The sequence below is a fragment of the Hippichthys cyanospilos genome, chromosome 5, assembly GCF_059441005.1.
Source record: "Hippichthys cyanospilos isolate Australia breed blue-spotted pipefish chromosome 5, RoL_Hcya_1.0, whole genome shotgun sequence".
NCBI classification, from domain to species: Eukaryota; Metazoa; Chordata; class Actinopteri; order Syngnathiformes; family Syngnathidae; genus Hippichthys; species Hippichthys cyanospilos.
This window is the reverse complement of record NC_142373.1, coordinates 6,255,642-6,271,243: the sequence shown is the minus strand read 5'-3', so window position 1 is coordinate 6,271,243 and position 15,602 is coordinate 6,255,642. Positions and strand designations below refer to the sequence as shown.

General features: G+C 43.0%; 2 protein-coding genes and 1 long non-coding RNA gene across 7 annotated transcripts; all 3 read right to left on the bottom strand.

The window, feature by feature from the left end:
• Nucleotides 1-157: 157 nt before the first annotated feature.
• LOC148423264 (uncharacterized) lies at nucleotides 158-8,842 on the bottom strand. Its single transcript, XR_015865767.1, has 13 exons — nucleotides 8,511-8,842; nucleotides 8,229-8,337; nucleotides 7,966-8,147; nucleotides 7,749-7,887; nucleotides 7,598-7,652; nucleotides 6,885-6,966; nucleotides 6,776-6,803; nucleotides 6,528-6,692; nucleotides 6,403-6,446; nucleotides 6,171-6,267; nucleotides 6,001-6,101; nucleotides 4,937-5,074; nucleotides 158-4,872 (listed from the first exon to the last, which is right to left on the bottom strand). It is a non-coding gene; the product is annotated as an uncharacterized LOC148423264 (long non-coding RNA).
• A 61-nt stretch (nucleotides 8,843-8,903) lies between these two features.
• LOC148423263 (uncharacterized) lies at nucleotides 8,904-12,242 on the bottom strand. Of its 5 annotated transcripts, XM_088415613.1 has the most exons (5): nucleotides 11,983-12,242; nucleotides 11,658-11,737; nucleotides 9,505-11,493; nucleotides 9,289-9,376; nucleotides 8,904-9,138 (listed from the first exon to the last, which is right to left on the bottom strand). In XM_088415613.1, exons 3-5 carry the CDS (start codon nucleotides 11,227-11,229, stop codon nucleotides 9,065-9,067), a joined length of 1,887 nt encoding a protein of 628 aa, XP_088271739.1. In that variant the 5' UTR covers nucleotides 11,230-11,493; nucleotides 11,658-11,737; nucleotides 11,983-12,242; the 3' UTR covers nucleotides 8,904-9,064. The 5 variants fall into 5 exon arrangements, with proteins under 5 accessions (XP_088271739.1, XP_088271737.1, XP_088271738.1 ...); XM_088415611.1 differs by having other exon boundaries at nucleotides 8,904-9,216; nucleotides 9,289-11,493; XM_088415612.1 differs by having other exon boundaries at nucleotides 9,289-11,493.
• Nucleotides 11,429-13,665, bottom strand: LOC148423262 (uncharacterized). Its single transcript, XM_088414984.1, has 5 exons — nucleotides 13,551-13,665; nucleotides 13,278-13,397; nucleotides 12,512-13,200; nucleotides 11,983-12,112; nucleotides 11,429-11,440 (listed from the first exon to the last, which is right to left on the bottom strand). The coding sequence occupies exons 2-5, from the start codon at nucleotides 13,305-13,307 to the stop codon at nucleotides 11,429-11,431; spliced, it is 861 nt and encodes a 286-aa protein (XP_088271110.1). The 5' UTR covers nucleotides 13,308-13,397; nucleotides 13,551-13,665.
• Between the last annotated feature and the right edge of the window lie 1,937 nt (nucleotides 13,666-15,602).

The window sequence follows — 15,602 nt, the reverse complement described above, 5'->3', positions numbered from 1 at the left end:
CATATATATATATATATATATATATATATATATATATATATGAGAGAGAGAGAGAGAGAGAGAGAGAGAGAGAGAGAGACGATAGATAGATAGCTATAGATACACACGTTCAAATACATAGCACTGAAAGTACTGGGAAATAAAAACAGATCTAATGTCAGAGAAAATATGGATAATTTTATTTCAAAATATTTATGAATTAAAAGAAAGACAGTGTTCAATGGCAAAAACATTTATGACATGAGGAAGCTGTATAGAAAAAGAGACAAACAGAAAGAAATACACAACATAACATGTCCTAGGATCAACATCTAGATTCCTGAACTGTATTTAGTACTGTGATCAAGCCAACAGTCAACTAGCAGCAGGATCATGCATTCTTCAAACCTCAAACTCGATTGGGGGAGGGGGGGGGGGGGGCTGCGAACAGTTTTCTATGCAAGGAAACAATTTGAATCACCCACATTTCAGAACAAAAGTAAGACTTTTTCAGCAAAAGGTAGTCAAGCTGGCTGGGGACAAAATGTTTACACAGGTTCAAATGTTTGTGTATAGGAGTGCTGTATAATGTTAGAGGTATGACATCAATTAGACACATTGTATGTGGTTAAATTCACAAAGGTGTTGCTGGAGTTGTGGGGTGTAATGTGATTAGACGGTAGAGCTTTGAGTTACACACAAAGCCAGTGCTCAGTACTCAAGATGAAGAGCTGCGAGATCCCAGTCAGACTGACTGCTTCAGCCAAGGTTCTTTTAGTGTGAGCAGTCCAGGTGTTGTACCATGTTGTCTTACCGGGTTTGATGAAGGGAAAGGGGACAAAGAGTGATTCATTTTCATCCAACTTTTTGTTGGAATAAAGTTACAGAGCGATACAAGCACTTTACCTGAAATGCATCAGGTAAAAGCAGAAAGGAAAAAAAAACAGCTCTGAAAGTGGATACCTTTAGAATACCCAGAGAGAATGCAATGTCTTTGTGGCATATAAAAACCTGGCTGTATCACATCAAAGTTGTTTCCACTGTATGACACTTTTTTACTGTAAAACACTCAATTATGCTGGCAGCATAATCGATGTAACACTGAATGGTGTGGAGATGGATGCTGAATATACAATTTGAAAAGTAATTACTAAGATGGTTAGAGCAATATTGATTGGTAGAATGTTTGAACAAAGTGGAAGAAGGTGTACAATTTTTTTATTTTTAGTGTTGTATTACCCGTTTTGTGACGACGCAAAGAAATGCCACCTTGCAAAAAAAACAGAAGTGCTGCATCATAGAGTCTATTACAGTGTTTTAGGAGGTGTCATACAGTGAAAAGATAGAATTCCATCACACAAACTGCGCTAAAATGTCTTAATAAATAAATAAAGATGAAATAGTTGAATAGATAAGAAATTTAAATAAATAAGTGTATGAACAAGAAGAATATTGGTCCTATAGCCGCAAATGTGTTTACACTGGATGACACTTTTTATTTATTTTTAACTATGAGGCATTCAAGTATGCTGGCAGCTTAAACCCTTAATCAAAGTAGGGCTTAATGACGCTGAACTGGATGTTTGATATAAAGGCTGAAAAATAATCGCTAAGGTTTGATGGAAACTGGTTGGTAGACCAGGCTTAAAACAGTGGAAGATGGTGTGCAATGTCTTGTTTTCTGTAGTTTCAACGAGTTTCCTGTTGAATGACTATACATTTAAATTTTATACACTTTACACCTAAAATATAAGTGCTGCATTATAGTCCATTACAGTGTTTTAGTAGAGGGAGTATCATGCAGTGGAAAGACAGATTTTCATTTCACAATGACTGCTTTAAGATTTCTTAATAAAGAAGTAATCATAAAATGGTCGGTGAACAGGTGCACAAAGACTCAAGGAAAAAAATTAAATTAAATGAACAGAAACAAATCTCTAAGATCAAACAAGCCTGTCAAAAATTGAAAGTGCAAACCATTGAAAAAGGAGACATCAACAAATATAAATTGTTTAGTGATATGATGCAGTACTTGTAGCTACATGTGTCAAAGTGAGAGATTTACAGTATGTTATAGAATATTAACATGTTACATGAAACATTGTATCAACGACTGTAGTGAGATTTTAGAGCAGATTTGTTATCATTCCATAATTTGCAAGGGCTGCGATTTGCTGGCAAACAGTTGAGCATGTCCCCCACCCACTGCCTGAAGACAGCTAAGTGCCGACAGATAATGGATGAATGGATGGATAGAATTTGCTAGGGTAAACGTTGACACAAGCAATAACAAATTGCTTGTTTGATCTCAAAGATTTAACAGAAATTCATGAGAATGGTACATAGAAATGTATGTAAACAAAGAAATACATGAGTGAATAGGTATTTCATATGGCAACCTTTGTAGAGCACACGTATGATGGCAAAAATGTATCTATGGATGCAGATCATGTAGATTGGATTTGGTGACTAGGACTGTTCTTGTCAATGCACGGACAACAGTGTAAGAATAGAAAAAGAAATTGCATCCTAAGGATAGGATAGGTGTCATGGACTGTTATGACCCGTGGGTCATATGAGCCTATTTCTGTTGAGCTCGAGCCTGATGTAAACCTTACTCTGCCTGTAAACAAAGAACGGCTGATATCTGCTCAAAAATCTGATAGTTCCTTGTTCCATTGCTATGCCCGGATTGAAAAACCAAATTGCAAGAAGTCTGTGTTTTACCACCTTGATGATGGTGTCCTCATGCGCCAATGGTCTCCTGAAACTGGTCTTACACATGAGTCAGTGTGTCAAATTGTAGTTCCACAACCATTCCGTTCCCAAGTTCTGAGCTTGGCTCATGAGCATTGTATGTCCGGCCACTTAGGCATTAAGAAAACCTACAATCGTGTGCTCCGTTTTTTCTTCTGGCCAGGTCTCAAGTCTGACGTCGTAAAATACTGTCGCTCGTGCCCAACCTGTCAAATTTCCGGCAAGCCCAACCAAGTGGTTCCTTCTGCTCCACTGAAGCCAATCCCTGCCCTAGGCGAACCATTTGAACATGTTCTTATAGATTGTGTTGGTCCGCTTCCAAAGACAAAATCTGGCAATCAGTACATCCTTACCATAATGTGTGTTGCCACACGTTACCCTGAGGCTGTACCTTTGCGATCTCTAAAGTCTCGTGCTATTGTCAAAACGCTCATCAAATTCTTCTCTACGTTTGGCCTCCCAAGAAGCATCCAAAGTGACCAAGGGTCAAATTTTATGTCTAAAACTTTTGCCCAGGTCATGTCAGAGCTCAAAGTAAAACATCACACTTCAAGTGCGTATCATCCAGAGAGCCAGGGTGCACTGGAGAGGTTTCACCAAACATTGAAAAGTATGTTGCGCAAATTCTGCTCAGAGTCAAATCGAGAATGGGATGAGGGCTTGCCGTTACTGTTGTTCGCGGTGCGAGAAACCCCGCAAGAGTCACTGGGGTTTAGCCCAGCTGATTTAGTGTTTGGCCACACGGTGCGCGGCCCGCTGCGCCTGCTGCGCGAAAGCTGGCTCGCCGAAAAATCTGGCAGAGAAAATGTTCTGGACTATGTGAGTTCTTTCCGTGAGCGACTACACCACGCTTGTGACTTGGCTCGTAATTCGTTAGCTGTCGCTCAACATAACATGAAAAATAGATATGACAAAAAAACAATTGCGCGAACATTTCAGTCCGGCGATCGAGTCTTAGTTTTGTTGCCCGTCACTGGTTCTGCATTGCAGGCTAAGTTTTCCGGCCCGTATGTAGTCGATCGCAAACTCAGTGAAACGGATTACGTGATTCAGACCCCGGATCGTAAGAGAAAAACCCGCGTGTGCCACATCAATATGCTCAAAAGGTTTGTCGACCGAGAAAACAGTGCGTTTTCGGTTCCTATTGTTTCCCCTGTTGCTACCGTGGCTGTCACACAGCCGCCATACCATCCAAGTGAGGATGGGCTGGGTGACAAACATAGCTCCATGTCCTGTGCGCGTCTTCGTAATTCTGAGATTTTATCGACTTTAGAAGCGCATCTGGCGTACTTGTCGGTTTCTGCTCGCTCTGACGTTTGTGACCTCATTCGTGAATACTCGGATTTATTCGGTGATATTCCCTCACAAACTAATGTCATCAAACATGACATTGATGTGGGAAATCACAAGCCTATTAAACAGCATGCATATCGTGTTAATCCAGCAAAACGCGCCATCATGCAAAAAGAGGTTAAGTATCTGCTTGACCATGGTTTGGCTGTCTCAAGTTGCAGTGCTTGGAGTTCACCTTCGCTGCTTGTACCCAAACCTGATCAGACACCACGCTTCTGTAATGACTACCGGAAGGTTAATGCGGTCACAAAACCAGACTCATTCCCACTACCCCGGATGGATGACTGTGTTGATCGTGTGGGAGCTGCGAAGTTTGTCACCAAAATTAGACCTTCTCAAAGGCTATTGGCGGGTGCCTCTAACAAAACGTGCGTCCGAAATTAGCGCCTTCGTCACGCCCGATCATTTCTTACAATACACAGTCATGCCGTTTGGACTGCGTAACGCACCAGCCACCTTCCAGCGGCTAATGAACATGGTTCTTGGTGATGTCAGTCACTGTGAGGTCTGCCTCGATGATATTGTGGCATATTCGTCGTCGTGGACTGAACATCTGAAAACGCTTCTTGAGATCTTCGGCCGTTTGCGCGCAGCCTCGCTTACGCTTAACCTGGCCAAATGTGAATTCGGTAAGGCGGTTGTTACCTATTTGGGGAAGGAGGTCGGTCAGGGCCAAGTTCGTCCTGTACTAGCAAAAGTTCAGGCCATTATTGATTTCCCGGCTCCCCAAACACGTCGTGAGCTCCGCCGTTTTTTGGGAATGGTTGGTTACTATCGAGCATTCTGTAGAAATTTTTCTGACGTTGTAGCGCCGCTTACAAGCTTAGCAAGCCCGAAATCGCCATACCTGTGGTCGGAAGTCTGTCAAACAGCTTTTGAAGCTGCCAAAGCTCTCCTCTGTAGTGCCCCTGTGCTCGCGGCTCCAAACTTTGGGCGCCCCTTCAAGCTGGAGGTGGACGCTAGTGCGCTCGGCGCCGGTGCGGTGCTAATACAGGAAGATGATCATGGCCTTGATCATCCCGTCTGTTACTTCTCTAAGAAGTTCAAAAAGCACCAGCTACACTACAGCACCATCGAAAAAGAGGCATTGGCCTTGTTATTGGCTTTACAGCATTTCGAGGTGTACCTTGGTTCCAGCCCAACACCAACCGTTATATTCTCTGACCACAATCCGCTCGTGTTTTTGTCTCGGATGCAGAACAGCAACCAGCGCCTGATGCGCTGGTCGCTGTTGCTCCAGAACTTTGATGTCGATATTTGCTACAAGAAAGGACTTGAGAACGTCATTGCTGATGCCTTGTCCCGATCCCATTAATCGCACATTTACTCTAGGGGGTAAATGTCCGATTTTTAGGTAGGGGGGTGTTATGACCCGTGGGTCATATGTAGTTTTCGTATGTTCTGCTGTGTCCTCTTTTGTTTGTGTGTGTGTGAGTGGGTGAGTGTACATGAGTGCCTTTTGGTTGGAGTGTGTCAATTATGTGCAGGTGGTGTCATCCCATTGGCTGGCTCTCCTGATTTGCTGCCCTATTTAAACAGTCCACGGATCAAGCTCTCTCTCTCTCTCCGGTCATCCCACCGCCAGAAAACGCCACCTCAGAAATTGTTCGTGTGCATCTGTGTTGCTCGCTGTGTTTATGAGAATCTGTGGATTGAGCAGCAGTAGTAGGAGGGAGACGCCGTTTTTGTTTAACCCTTTTTCTCCTGTTTTTGCGTTAGGTAGTTAGTAAGCCAATTGTCATTCGTTTCCTTTTTTGTTTGGCTAGTTAGTTAGGAATTCAGATGGTCTTTTGTTTGTTATTTTGTTTGTTTGCTCTCCCTCCGAAGAAAATAAAAGCTGCTGTTTTTGTTCTCAACAACTTTAGTTTCACGGGCTTTTTCTGGTGGTGAGGGTACGGACGGGAAGCACACCTGTTATATCCCAGTTCCCCTAGGCTGGGTGTAACATGGACCTTGTAAACTCGTCGGGAAGTCGCATAATGAAAACATGAAGAGGGTGGTGAGGACGAAAGCTGTAAAAGATAATGCTGCTTTGAAAACACCGGTTAATGGACACTTGGCTACTCTAATTGGCTACTTACAAAGTAATCAGCAGAAGTGGTGCTTGGTTGTCTGTGGTCTTCGTCTTGTGGCATCTGATTTTTTTTTCTTCCTCATTTTTACTTTTAATTTTTTTGTCTTTTGGGGGGAAAAGGAGAACACAGGACCAGACTTACATGATGCTGAGATCATTATCTTTTCATTTTCTACAATAGGGTAAATTCGTAAATCACATTTATGCCCAATCAAGTAGAGTGACATGAATACACTCACATTTACACTCTGCTCTGAATCACTCTTGCTCCTGAACAAAGAGCCTTTTAAAAATAGAAAGGAAATATATTTACAACATTTAATGGCTTCAGGAAGAAAGATTAGTTCAATGATGAGCTGCTTACCTTGAAGAGAGGATAAAGCAGACTTGGTTCGTTCCAGATGAAGACAGGTCCTTGACCAAGCAGTACAATTACTCATCAAAATCTTCTATTTGGTGGCAGGCTTGCAGCTGATCTTTGGATGAATGTGACATGTGGAGCCGCAGGCAACATGTGGACAACATCGGTCTAAAAAAAAAAAAAGTAGATGGGACCAAAATTACTTTTACTGTCTCTACAAAAGAAGATGGGTTTACTGATGAGCTACTTACCCTTTCCAACCAATAAAAAGAAAGTGGCCTGAAGAGAGCAGAAAACAGACTTGGTTTAATCCAGAAGCAAACTGCCACTGGACAAGTCTGATGACGTGTCATCAAATACTTGCACACGGTGGTGATGTTCCAGTTGTTCTTTGGATGAATGCAACATGTGGAGCCACAGGCAACAAGTGATCAACATTGGTCTACAAAAACGAAACAAAATACATGAAGGAGGTGAAAACATAAGCTGATAAAGATCTGCACATTTTTAGTTTTAATTGACATAAATTACAGGTCTAAAAGAAACAAACAAATTAAGAAGGGTGATGACAAACACTGCAAAAGATAGGCACACCTACAGTTGATTTTAAGTCTTTTAGTGTCAAGCGTTCTTGGAAAAGGAAACCTCAAGGGTCTATTTAGCATTTTCACTCATCTTTCAATGCCAACAAAATAATGGATGCTATGCCTATGCAAGTATAAAAATATTTAAAAAATGAAAATAAAGATAAAAATAAAAATTATAACTTAAATATATCACATGAAAGATTAACTTCTAATTCTTTGAACTGCATGTACAGTAGGCAATAGCTGTGTTGTATGTGTCGAAACACTGCCATTTAGTGATCACATTTTATCACTACAATATGAATAAGCATTAGCAGTCAAGGGTGTTAGGTATTCTCTATAAAAAAAGTATTTTATTGAGATGTTTATTATTGATGATTGTTATGATTTAAGAGGAGAATTATCATTCATGACACCGAAAGTGTTAAATGACATAGTTCACAGCAACTTATACTTGAATGAAGAGAAGTCCTGATTGTCTGTCACCTGGGTTTTCAAGTCAGTGCTCCACGATGTGTTTTTTGGCACCCATTATTTTACTCTGTGAAAAAAGGGGGATACAGAACTGTTGAGTTAAAATATATAAAACATATAAATAGACTTGGCACGGTCTTACAATAAATTTAAATATCCTTACCATTTATTTTCCTACAATGGAATGGCAGTGAAGTCATATATCACGCTTAATATCCACATACAATTGAACAGTGACAAGAACAATGCACATGTTTGGCTTCTGTTCTGGTATGGACGTCTTTTTCTCCTGAACAAATAACCTGTAAAAAAATATATGGGACAAAATTGATTTTTACTGATTTTACAAAGGATGATAGGTTGAATGATGAAGTACTTACCTTTTCCTACCAATATAAGAAGGCAGACTGAACAGAGCAGAAAACAGACTTGGTTTAATCCAGAGGGAAGCTGTCATTGAACAAGCATGATAATGTGTCATCAAAATCATTGGCGAGCTTCCAGCTTTCCTTTGGACAAATGGAACATGTGGAGCCACAGGCAACATGCGGACCACTTAGATCTACAAAATATAAACAAAATAGATGGTGGTGAGAACGAATGCTCCAAAAGTTGGGCAAAACTACAATTGGGTTTCACTGACATAGTTCACGGTAACTACACTGGAATGAAAAAAAGTCCTGCTTGGCTGCCACCTTGGTTTTCAAGTCAGTGCTCCATGATGTAAGTATTTGGGCACCCATTCTTCTATCCTGTGAGAAAAAGGGGAATACAATAATGTCGAGTAGAAATTGGCATGCTGCAGAGGCGAGATGGGTTTTGGCTCTGTCTTACATTATATTTAAATATCCTAACCATTTCATTTTCTACATTGTGATGACATACGATTATGTAACTCACGTACAATCCATCCGTAGACACATACCTATGCTCTCCATTCTGAGATGAACAACCATTTCTCCAAAATGATAGACCTGTTTTAAGAAGAGAGTAAATTATAACATGTACAGTAGACAAAAAAATATATTAGTGACCTACTTACCTTGTCTGTTTTCTGGTCTCACCTCATGCTGATGATTGTGACTGTCAAAATGGTTTACAAACCAAAAGGTGATAATCCCGCTAAACCCTCCCATCAACTTGACCCTCCGTCCTCAAAGATCTTTATATTTACTCGTTTGTGTTTTATCTCTCACCTCCTCACCTTCCACTCACCTCACACACATGCTAAACCCATTTTGACATTAGATTTCATCCCATCCCATGTCAACATATAATCCCACCACTCCCTCCCATCAACTTGACCCATTTTTTTTGTTACTTTGTCTCGAAATTTGACTCTCACCTCACCTCCTACTCACCTTCTCGCACACACGCAAGACCATCCTCACCCCAGATTTCATCCCATCACGTTAACCTCAGGGCGCCATAACATGACAGGGACAACACTTAATGTGCAATTTGTACATGACTCACCTTTCAGTGTGTAAAACACAGAAGACAGGATTGTGATAGCTGTAATACGTTCGCAGGACACCTGAATGAACAGCACACTGAGGTCGGGAGACAAATATGGGGTCAAGGAGTGTGTTCTTGTCAGTGGTACTCGTATTTATGAGCTGTGTGTAACCCTTAGAGACAAACAGTTCCATAATGGGCTTGTGTGAGTCTGACAGCGCATCTTCATTGAAATCTCCGCATACCAGGATCTGATGATGGTCCATCACTTCCAGAGAGTACAACAAACTTTCCAAGTTTGGCAAAAAAGAGCGCAGACTCTGCCCCGGAGGCCTGTACACAGCAGCAATGAACAAATCGATGGGAGGTTCAAGTTTGACCACAACAAATTCAATATCAGTGACACCCTGGATGTAGATCGTTTCGTGTGCCGGAATGTGTCCTTTCACCCAAATACCTACACCGCCGCCACGTTTCGTTGCCAAGTCTGGACAATTTAAATGTGAGACACTTCGGTTCCGGTGATACACCGTGTAGCCTTCCAAGATGACATTTCCAGCATCCGCCAACCCCTGGAGGTGTGTTTCTGTCAAGCACAAAACGTCAGCAAAGTGCAGCTCGTGGTGACATTTGATATCCTGCGCATGACAAAGCAGCCCTTCGGTGTTGTGATGGACGACGACCAGGTTGATGGTCGGATCTAGTGTGGGCATGACATGAAGGAGAGGCATCACGTGGTCCAAGGAAGCTTCTGTCATCGTAGCAAGAGCAGAGGTTATTTCGGGGTTGGCGTGAATCCTTCTCTCGTCCATATGCAGCACATGGAGCCCACTGAGAGACGTCACTCGGCTCAGAGCCACGTACGCCATGCCGTGCTCAAAGACACCTTTCAGAGACACCACCGCTTCAGATGTGGTCATACCTTGTACTTTGTGGATCGTGCAAGCAAAAGCAAGCTTAATGGGGAACTGCAAACGCACGACTCCTGGCCGTTTCAACTTTTCCTCCAGTCTGTCGATGTAAACAATGTTATCAGCAGCACTCGCCTTTGTCGCAGCGTCAAGCTCCAGCCCAAGTTTCTGAACGCGTGCATTGTTGGCATAATGCACCAATTTGACAACTCTCGCAAAGGAGCCGTTGCACAAACCTGCCTGAACATCAATATTGCGGGTTACCATAACACGAGCACCAATGGCCACCTTTATCGAGTCCGGCAACTCATTCTTCACCCCTTGGACAGGGGCGGCTTGTCTCGCCATTCTGCCAGTCCTTTGATCTTTCTTGTAGTCATCGGCATCGAGAGTCACAATTTCCTCATGAAGCAGATTCAGCATCTGAGAGTTATGGTCATTTACCTGTTTGTTTGTGGCGAAAACGTGCAGAGCTTCCTTCGGGCAGTTCTCTGGAGCGGTGTAGGTCATAGCCAGCAAAGCTCTGTCCACTTCCGACAGCTCATGGGACTTCTCCTTGACGCGAAGTCGGTTCAGCAGTTCGGCAAATGGAACGTCATCCTTCTGCCTCATGATTTCAGTCAAAGTGATAATTTGGAAGCTGTCGCGCCAGTGGTCCAGCCTGGTGGGATCGTAAACACACAAAGGTTTGGACTGTCTCACAGGAGGTAGCTGGTAGAAATCCCCGACGGCGATAACAAACATGCCACCAAATGGTAAATTGATTCCTTTGATTTGCTTCAACCTGGCGTCAACATATGCAAAGAGGTTTTTCGACACCATGGAAATCTCATCGATAATGAGAATTTCAGCAAGCGATAGCTCCGCTCTCACTTCGTCCAGTTTGTTGCCCAGGCCGTGATACGGGGGTTTGAGGCTTCTTGGCAGTTTCAGCAGGCAGTGCAAAGTCACACCTGAAATGTTGAAGGCCGCTGTGCCAGTGAAGGCTGCAAGAATTACCGTCTGTTTGGAAATGTCCGCTTCCTCGGCCAGGCGCGGCAGTCTGCGCAGTATTTTTGTAGCCTCTGCGTGAATACATTTGATTAAATGTGACTTTCCTGTTCCGGCGCCACCATTGATGTAATAGAAGAACTGCCGTGGTTTTAAGCCACACACACGTCGTATGCACCAATCTCTGACCAGGTAGAAAGCACACGCTTGCTTTCGGTTAAGGTTCCGATACATGTCGCGCAATACAGCCGGATCGATGCAAGCGGCTTCCGTCGCGATAGACATTTCCTATACCTCGGACCTGATGTTGTAGTCTGGTACATTTTCCTCCACAGCATCGCCGGGATCATCTCTTGCATTGATTTCCTCGATGCACTCGAGTCTTTGCAGTTCGCTTTCCGGCGCTAGCTGACACCACTCGTTGAAGACCATTCCGCTTTCCTCCACCTCTCGGATGGCGTTGTCAACATCTTTGCTGTGCTTCTCATACTTCTCTCTGTTCCGGTCGACAATTCGCATAACGGGCTCTGGATGCTCAGCGGCTGGCAACTGTACAAAGGCATGATCATAAAACAACTTGTATGTAGGATAGTGTCTGGACTTCAACTGGCAGTCGGCACGATGAGGCAGGTACAGCTTTAGCAACGTGCAGTAAAATTCCTCCGGCTTTTTTTCCTGTGAGAATTTACAGTATTTGATGACAGCGTGTTTACCTGTTCTTTTTTGAACATAACCCATGTCATTCAGCAGGGGGAAAACATTTTTGCCTTTTGCTTGCTTGCCGTACACAATTCTGCAGGTTGAAGCAAAATCAGCCAAGCACATTAATTCAAATTCCTCCGTTTGAGGTCTGCATTTATACTTTTCCGGCAAGCCGGTCATCCACACTTCAACGGACTCCTGCGTTTTGCCCTCAAGATATGAGAGGGGATAACTCATTTTCAGCGCATTGTCACTGGTTTGTACAAAAACCACACTGCGGGACGCTTGCTTCATATGTAGGCCACATACGCGTGCGACGCACTCTTGTGCACTCACCTCTCTTTTCTTAGAGTACGCTTGCATGATTTGTTTCATTTCGTCGCTCTCGTTGACATTTTCGCTGCGGGAGTTCTCAATCACCGATTTCAGGTACTGGCTCAGACCGTGCTCAGCTTTGCTGATGTAGCTGCAGATGTAGGTAATGCAGGAATAAGCGTTCAGAATGTACTGAATGTCCATATTTGCATCCCAAGCAAGAAGCAGATGTCGATTGTAGTTGTTCACCCAGCAGTCTTTGGGCTCTCGCTTGAGCACCACAGAGGTCTTTGCGGCAATCGAGTACAAAACTTCCATGTACTCGTCACTGGTGAGTTCGCACTTAGCCAGTAGCTGCGGCAAAGTCAGAGAGGCCGTTTCCGGTTCGTTCAGTAAATTTTGCAAATCAACAAGCTTGGGGTTTGGCGCCGACCGCTTCTCCTTCTCTGGATTTTCTCCATCACACTCTTCACGTCTCATGATCATGGTTCTCTCGCATGGCTGCTTGGTGAAACCAAAACGACATTGCGCACCAGGTGCTTTGACACACGTCTTTGAATGAGACTTACTGTGCATCTGAACCTCTGTGACTTTTTGATGCAGTTCGGGTTCCGTTTCCGGATCGGGCAGCTCAGCGGAAATGTAGCGTGACACAAAATCGCAGATTTCTTGATCTGAGGCCTCCTCAAAGACGGGGGCGCCTTCAACCCAAATGAGGCAATGGATGTGCGGACTTCCTCTGTGCTGAAACTTCAATCTGTAAAAGTAGTCGATCACTTTTCCAATGGGTTGTGCCGGAGACAGGAGCAGGTCTCTGAACAGAGCTTCCACACGTTTGTCAAACATGCGCATCGTTGTCACCGGATTGCTGCGGAGAATTTCACACTTTGTGGCCCAGTCGAGGTCAGCGAAAATCACCTGTTCACCTTGTTGCGCTTTGATGGCGGTGATGACTTCTTCCCAACGCATTTCAGCAGCTGAGAATGTGCAGAAGAACGTGGGTGTGCCCAGTTGCCGAATCATGGCAAAAATGTCCTTGAGGCATTTCTCCCAATAGGCTGGCGTGCCCCTTAATGGCGCCATGAAACGGACAGCGTCTTTGCTGTGTATCAGTTTTTCAACTTCCCTTTTATCCTGCAACATAGCATTGTTTATTCTTCGACCATCTCTGGTAAAAGGTTTACCTTTGCGTAGCTGTATTCTTATGCTTGATGTGGCCTGGTGGATTTCAGTCACAAACTGAGCAAAGAACAAGTAGTTAGTGTCTCTGGCAAAACGTTCATCCACACAAGACAGTCGCGTTTTGAAATACTTGCTTGGTGTGAGTTTAATCTCCCTCTCTTCATCAAGAGTGTTTTCCCCAGTTGGAAACTGGACTGGAAAAGCCATGGCCTCAAGTTTGGGTGTCTTGAAAAAGCTTACTGGGTTATTTCTTTCTGCGGGAGCAACAGAGTAAATTCCCTCAGTGAAACTCATAATTTCCTCTGAAACATTGTTAGGTTGGAGACATGATTCGAAAATTACGGCACCACTGGGTTCATCTCCTTCTTGCACATTTTGGGCATGTTGCTGTGTTTTGTCACTCTTACCATTTTCTTTGTCATTGTTTATTTCGCGGAGAGCATCACTCTCAAATCTGTTTATCTGGAGCAGATCTTCCTCATCAAAGTCACTCATATTCATTCCGTCTTCAGAAGAGCTACTTTCATCATCGGTGAGCGTTGGGTCACAACGGTCAGGGTCGTCACGAATTACTATGTCGCTGTACTGTGGATGGACCTGCTTCAGTTTAATCAGAGCACGCATTAGGTTAGGCCAAGTGACAGTTTGAAATACCTGATGACCTTTGTAGCAAAGCCGTCGCTTCAGTTTCACTCGCAAAACTTGTGATTCACTTCTGGGTCGTGGCAAGACGTTTACTGTCTCTTGCACTTCTGATGGAACACACACAACATTTCCTCGAATGGCTCGTTGCTGACCTTTTGGAAGAGGAATAATTTTGGCGAATACCACATATTTTGATATGAGATGCCTCTCTAATATGTTTAAACCACAAAGCTCATTTGGAATATCTGTGAGTTGGAGGTTATTAGCAACCGCTAGAGCTGGCATTTTGCCATTTTTAAGATGCTCAAAGCAAGTGGGACAAATCCACTCTTGTTTTCTTTCCTCTGGTACTTTGCATGATGGTTCACATTCATGATTACAAATATGAACATACTTTCCTGTGAGGCAACTTTCAACAGTATGTTTATTTTTCCTATAAGTACTGCGCTTACAAGGGTGCACTTGGTTAGGAAATAATGCTCTGTGACACACAGAGCAGACAAATGTGGGTCCAAATTTAATTTGTCTTTTGAAGAGCTCAATAGCTTTAGTGATTTCACAACTGATTCTCTCTTTAAATAGTTGGTTTATGACTTTGTATTTTTTCAAAATCTTAATTGTGCAACGCAACGCATTAGTTCTTAATAAATCACACTTAGTTTTCGTTGCCAGTCTCATGATTTCCTTGTGTTTGGCTCTGAATTCAGGGTCATTTTTGTATCGGTTTGTGACGTAGGAGCACTGCCTCTTTTTAAACTCAAGATCGTTACTGTATCGTTGTTTAATGTAGCAACGTTGTCTATCTTTAAATGCAAAATCAGTACGATATCGTTGTTTAGTGTAGCAACGTTGTCTATCTTTAAATGCAAGATCAGTACGATATCGTTGTTTAATGTAGCAACGTTGTCTATCTTTAAATGCAAGATCAGTACGATATCGTTGTTTAATGTAGGAGCGCTGTCGCATCCTAAAGTAATTATCTGTCCTATAACGATGTGAAATGAGGGAACGGGCTTTCCTCCTATAGAGCTGGTCAATCATGTAACGCTGTCTGATGTAGTACTTTTGTTTTAAACTATAGCTAAGGTCTAGCCGATAACGAGTTGTGATATAACACTTTTTATGTTGTCTTAATTCTGCATTTTGACTATACTTTTCTTTTTGTTTCATGTTCTTAGTTTTCCGCTGTAGTATGTTTCCAGAGTTAACATTCATCTTTTCCTGTGCCTTTATGCGTCTTTGGAATTTTCTTTTTCTTGCTTTACTCATTTTTGACAAATCTTGCAGCACTTTACCTGATGTTGGGCAAAGCACCTTATTGTTGTCGTTCGTCAGATCAGTGCAGTGTTTTGCAGCATTAGGCGCTGGCTCTTTCGTCCAAGAACTTGTAATGGTCTCAGCAACCGCTCCGCTCGTGTTGACGCATTCAAATTGCGCCATCGGTGAAGGACGCTCTGCACAAGGCACCATCCCGTGCTCATCAATAGCGACATCTAGAGATGCAAAAATAACGGGTATCATCTCGTAACGAGAGTCACAATTGGCGTTTGATATTGTGAAAGACTTAATCAATGTGTCTATCAGGTCATTCAAGCATGTAAAAAGCATCATAACAGCTTTGCCATCTTGAACAGGGAGGCCATCACATCCTCTGCTATGCGGATCAAAAATCCCGAACCTGCCTTCACGGTCTCGAAAAACAGCTATGCACAGTGATTGCATAATCAAAAGAGCAAAGTTTACCTCTGAAGTCAAGCACTGAAGTCTATCACGAAGATTCAGATAGTACAAATCACCACAAAAAGAGGTCAACA

Bases quoted from the DNA above. Each gene is read 5' to 3' on its own strand.
- LOC148423263 (XM_088415609.1), bottom strand. From the start codon at position 11,229: ATGTCTATCGCGACGGAAGCCGCTTGCATCGATCCGGCTGTATTGCGC.
- LOC148423262 (XM_088414984.1), bottom strand. From the start codon at position 13,307: ATGAAGAGAGGGAGATTAAACTCACACCAA. The intron at 13,201-13,277 runs GCAAGTATTTCA...TTCTTTGCTCAG, and splicing joins GGAGATTAAACTCACACCAA to TTTGTGACTGAAATCCACCA. The intron at 12,113-12,511 runs GTGTGTCAAAGC...CTACATCTGCAG, and splicing joins AGTAAGTCTCATTCAAAGAC to CTACATCAGCAAAGCTGAGC.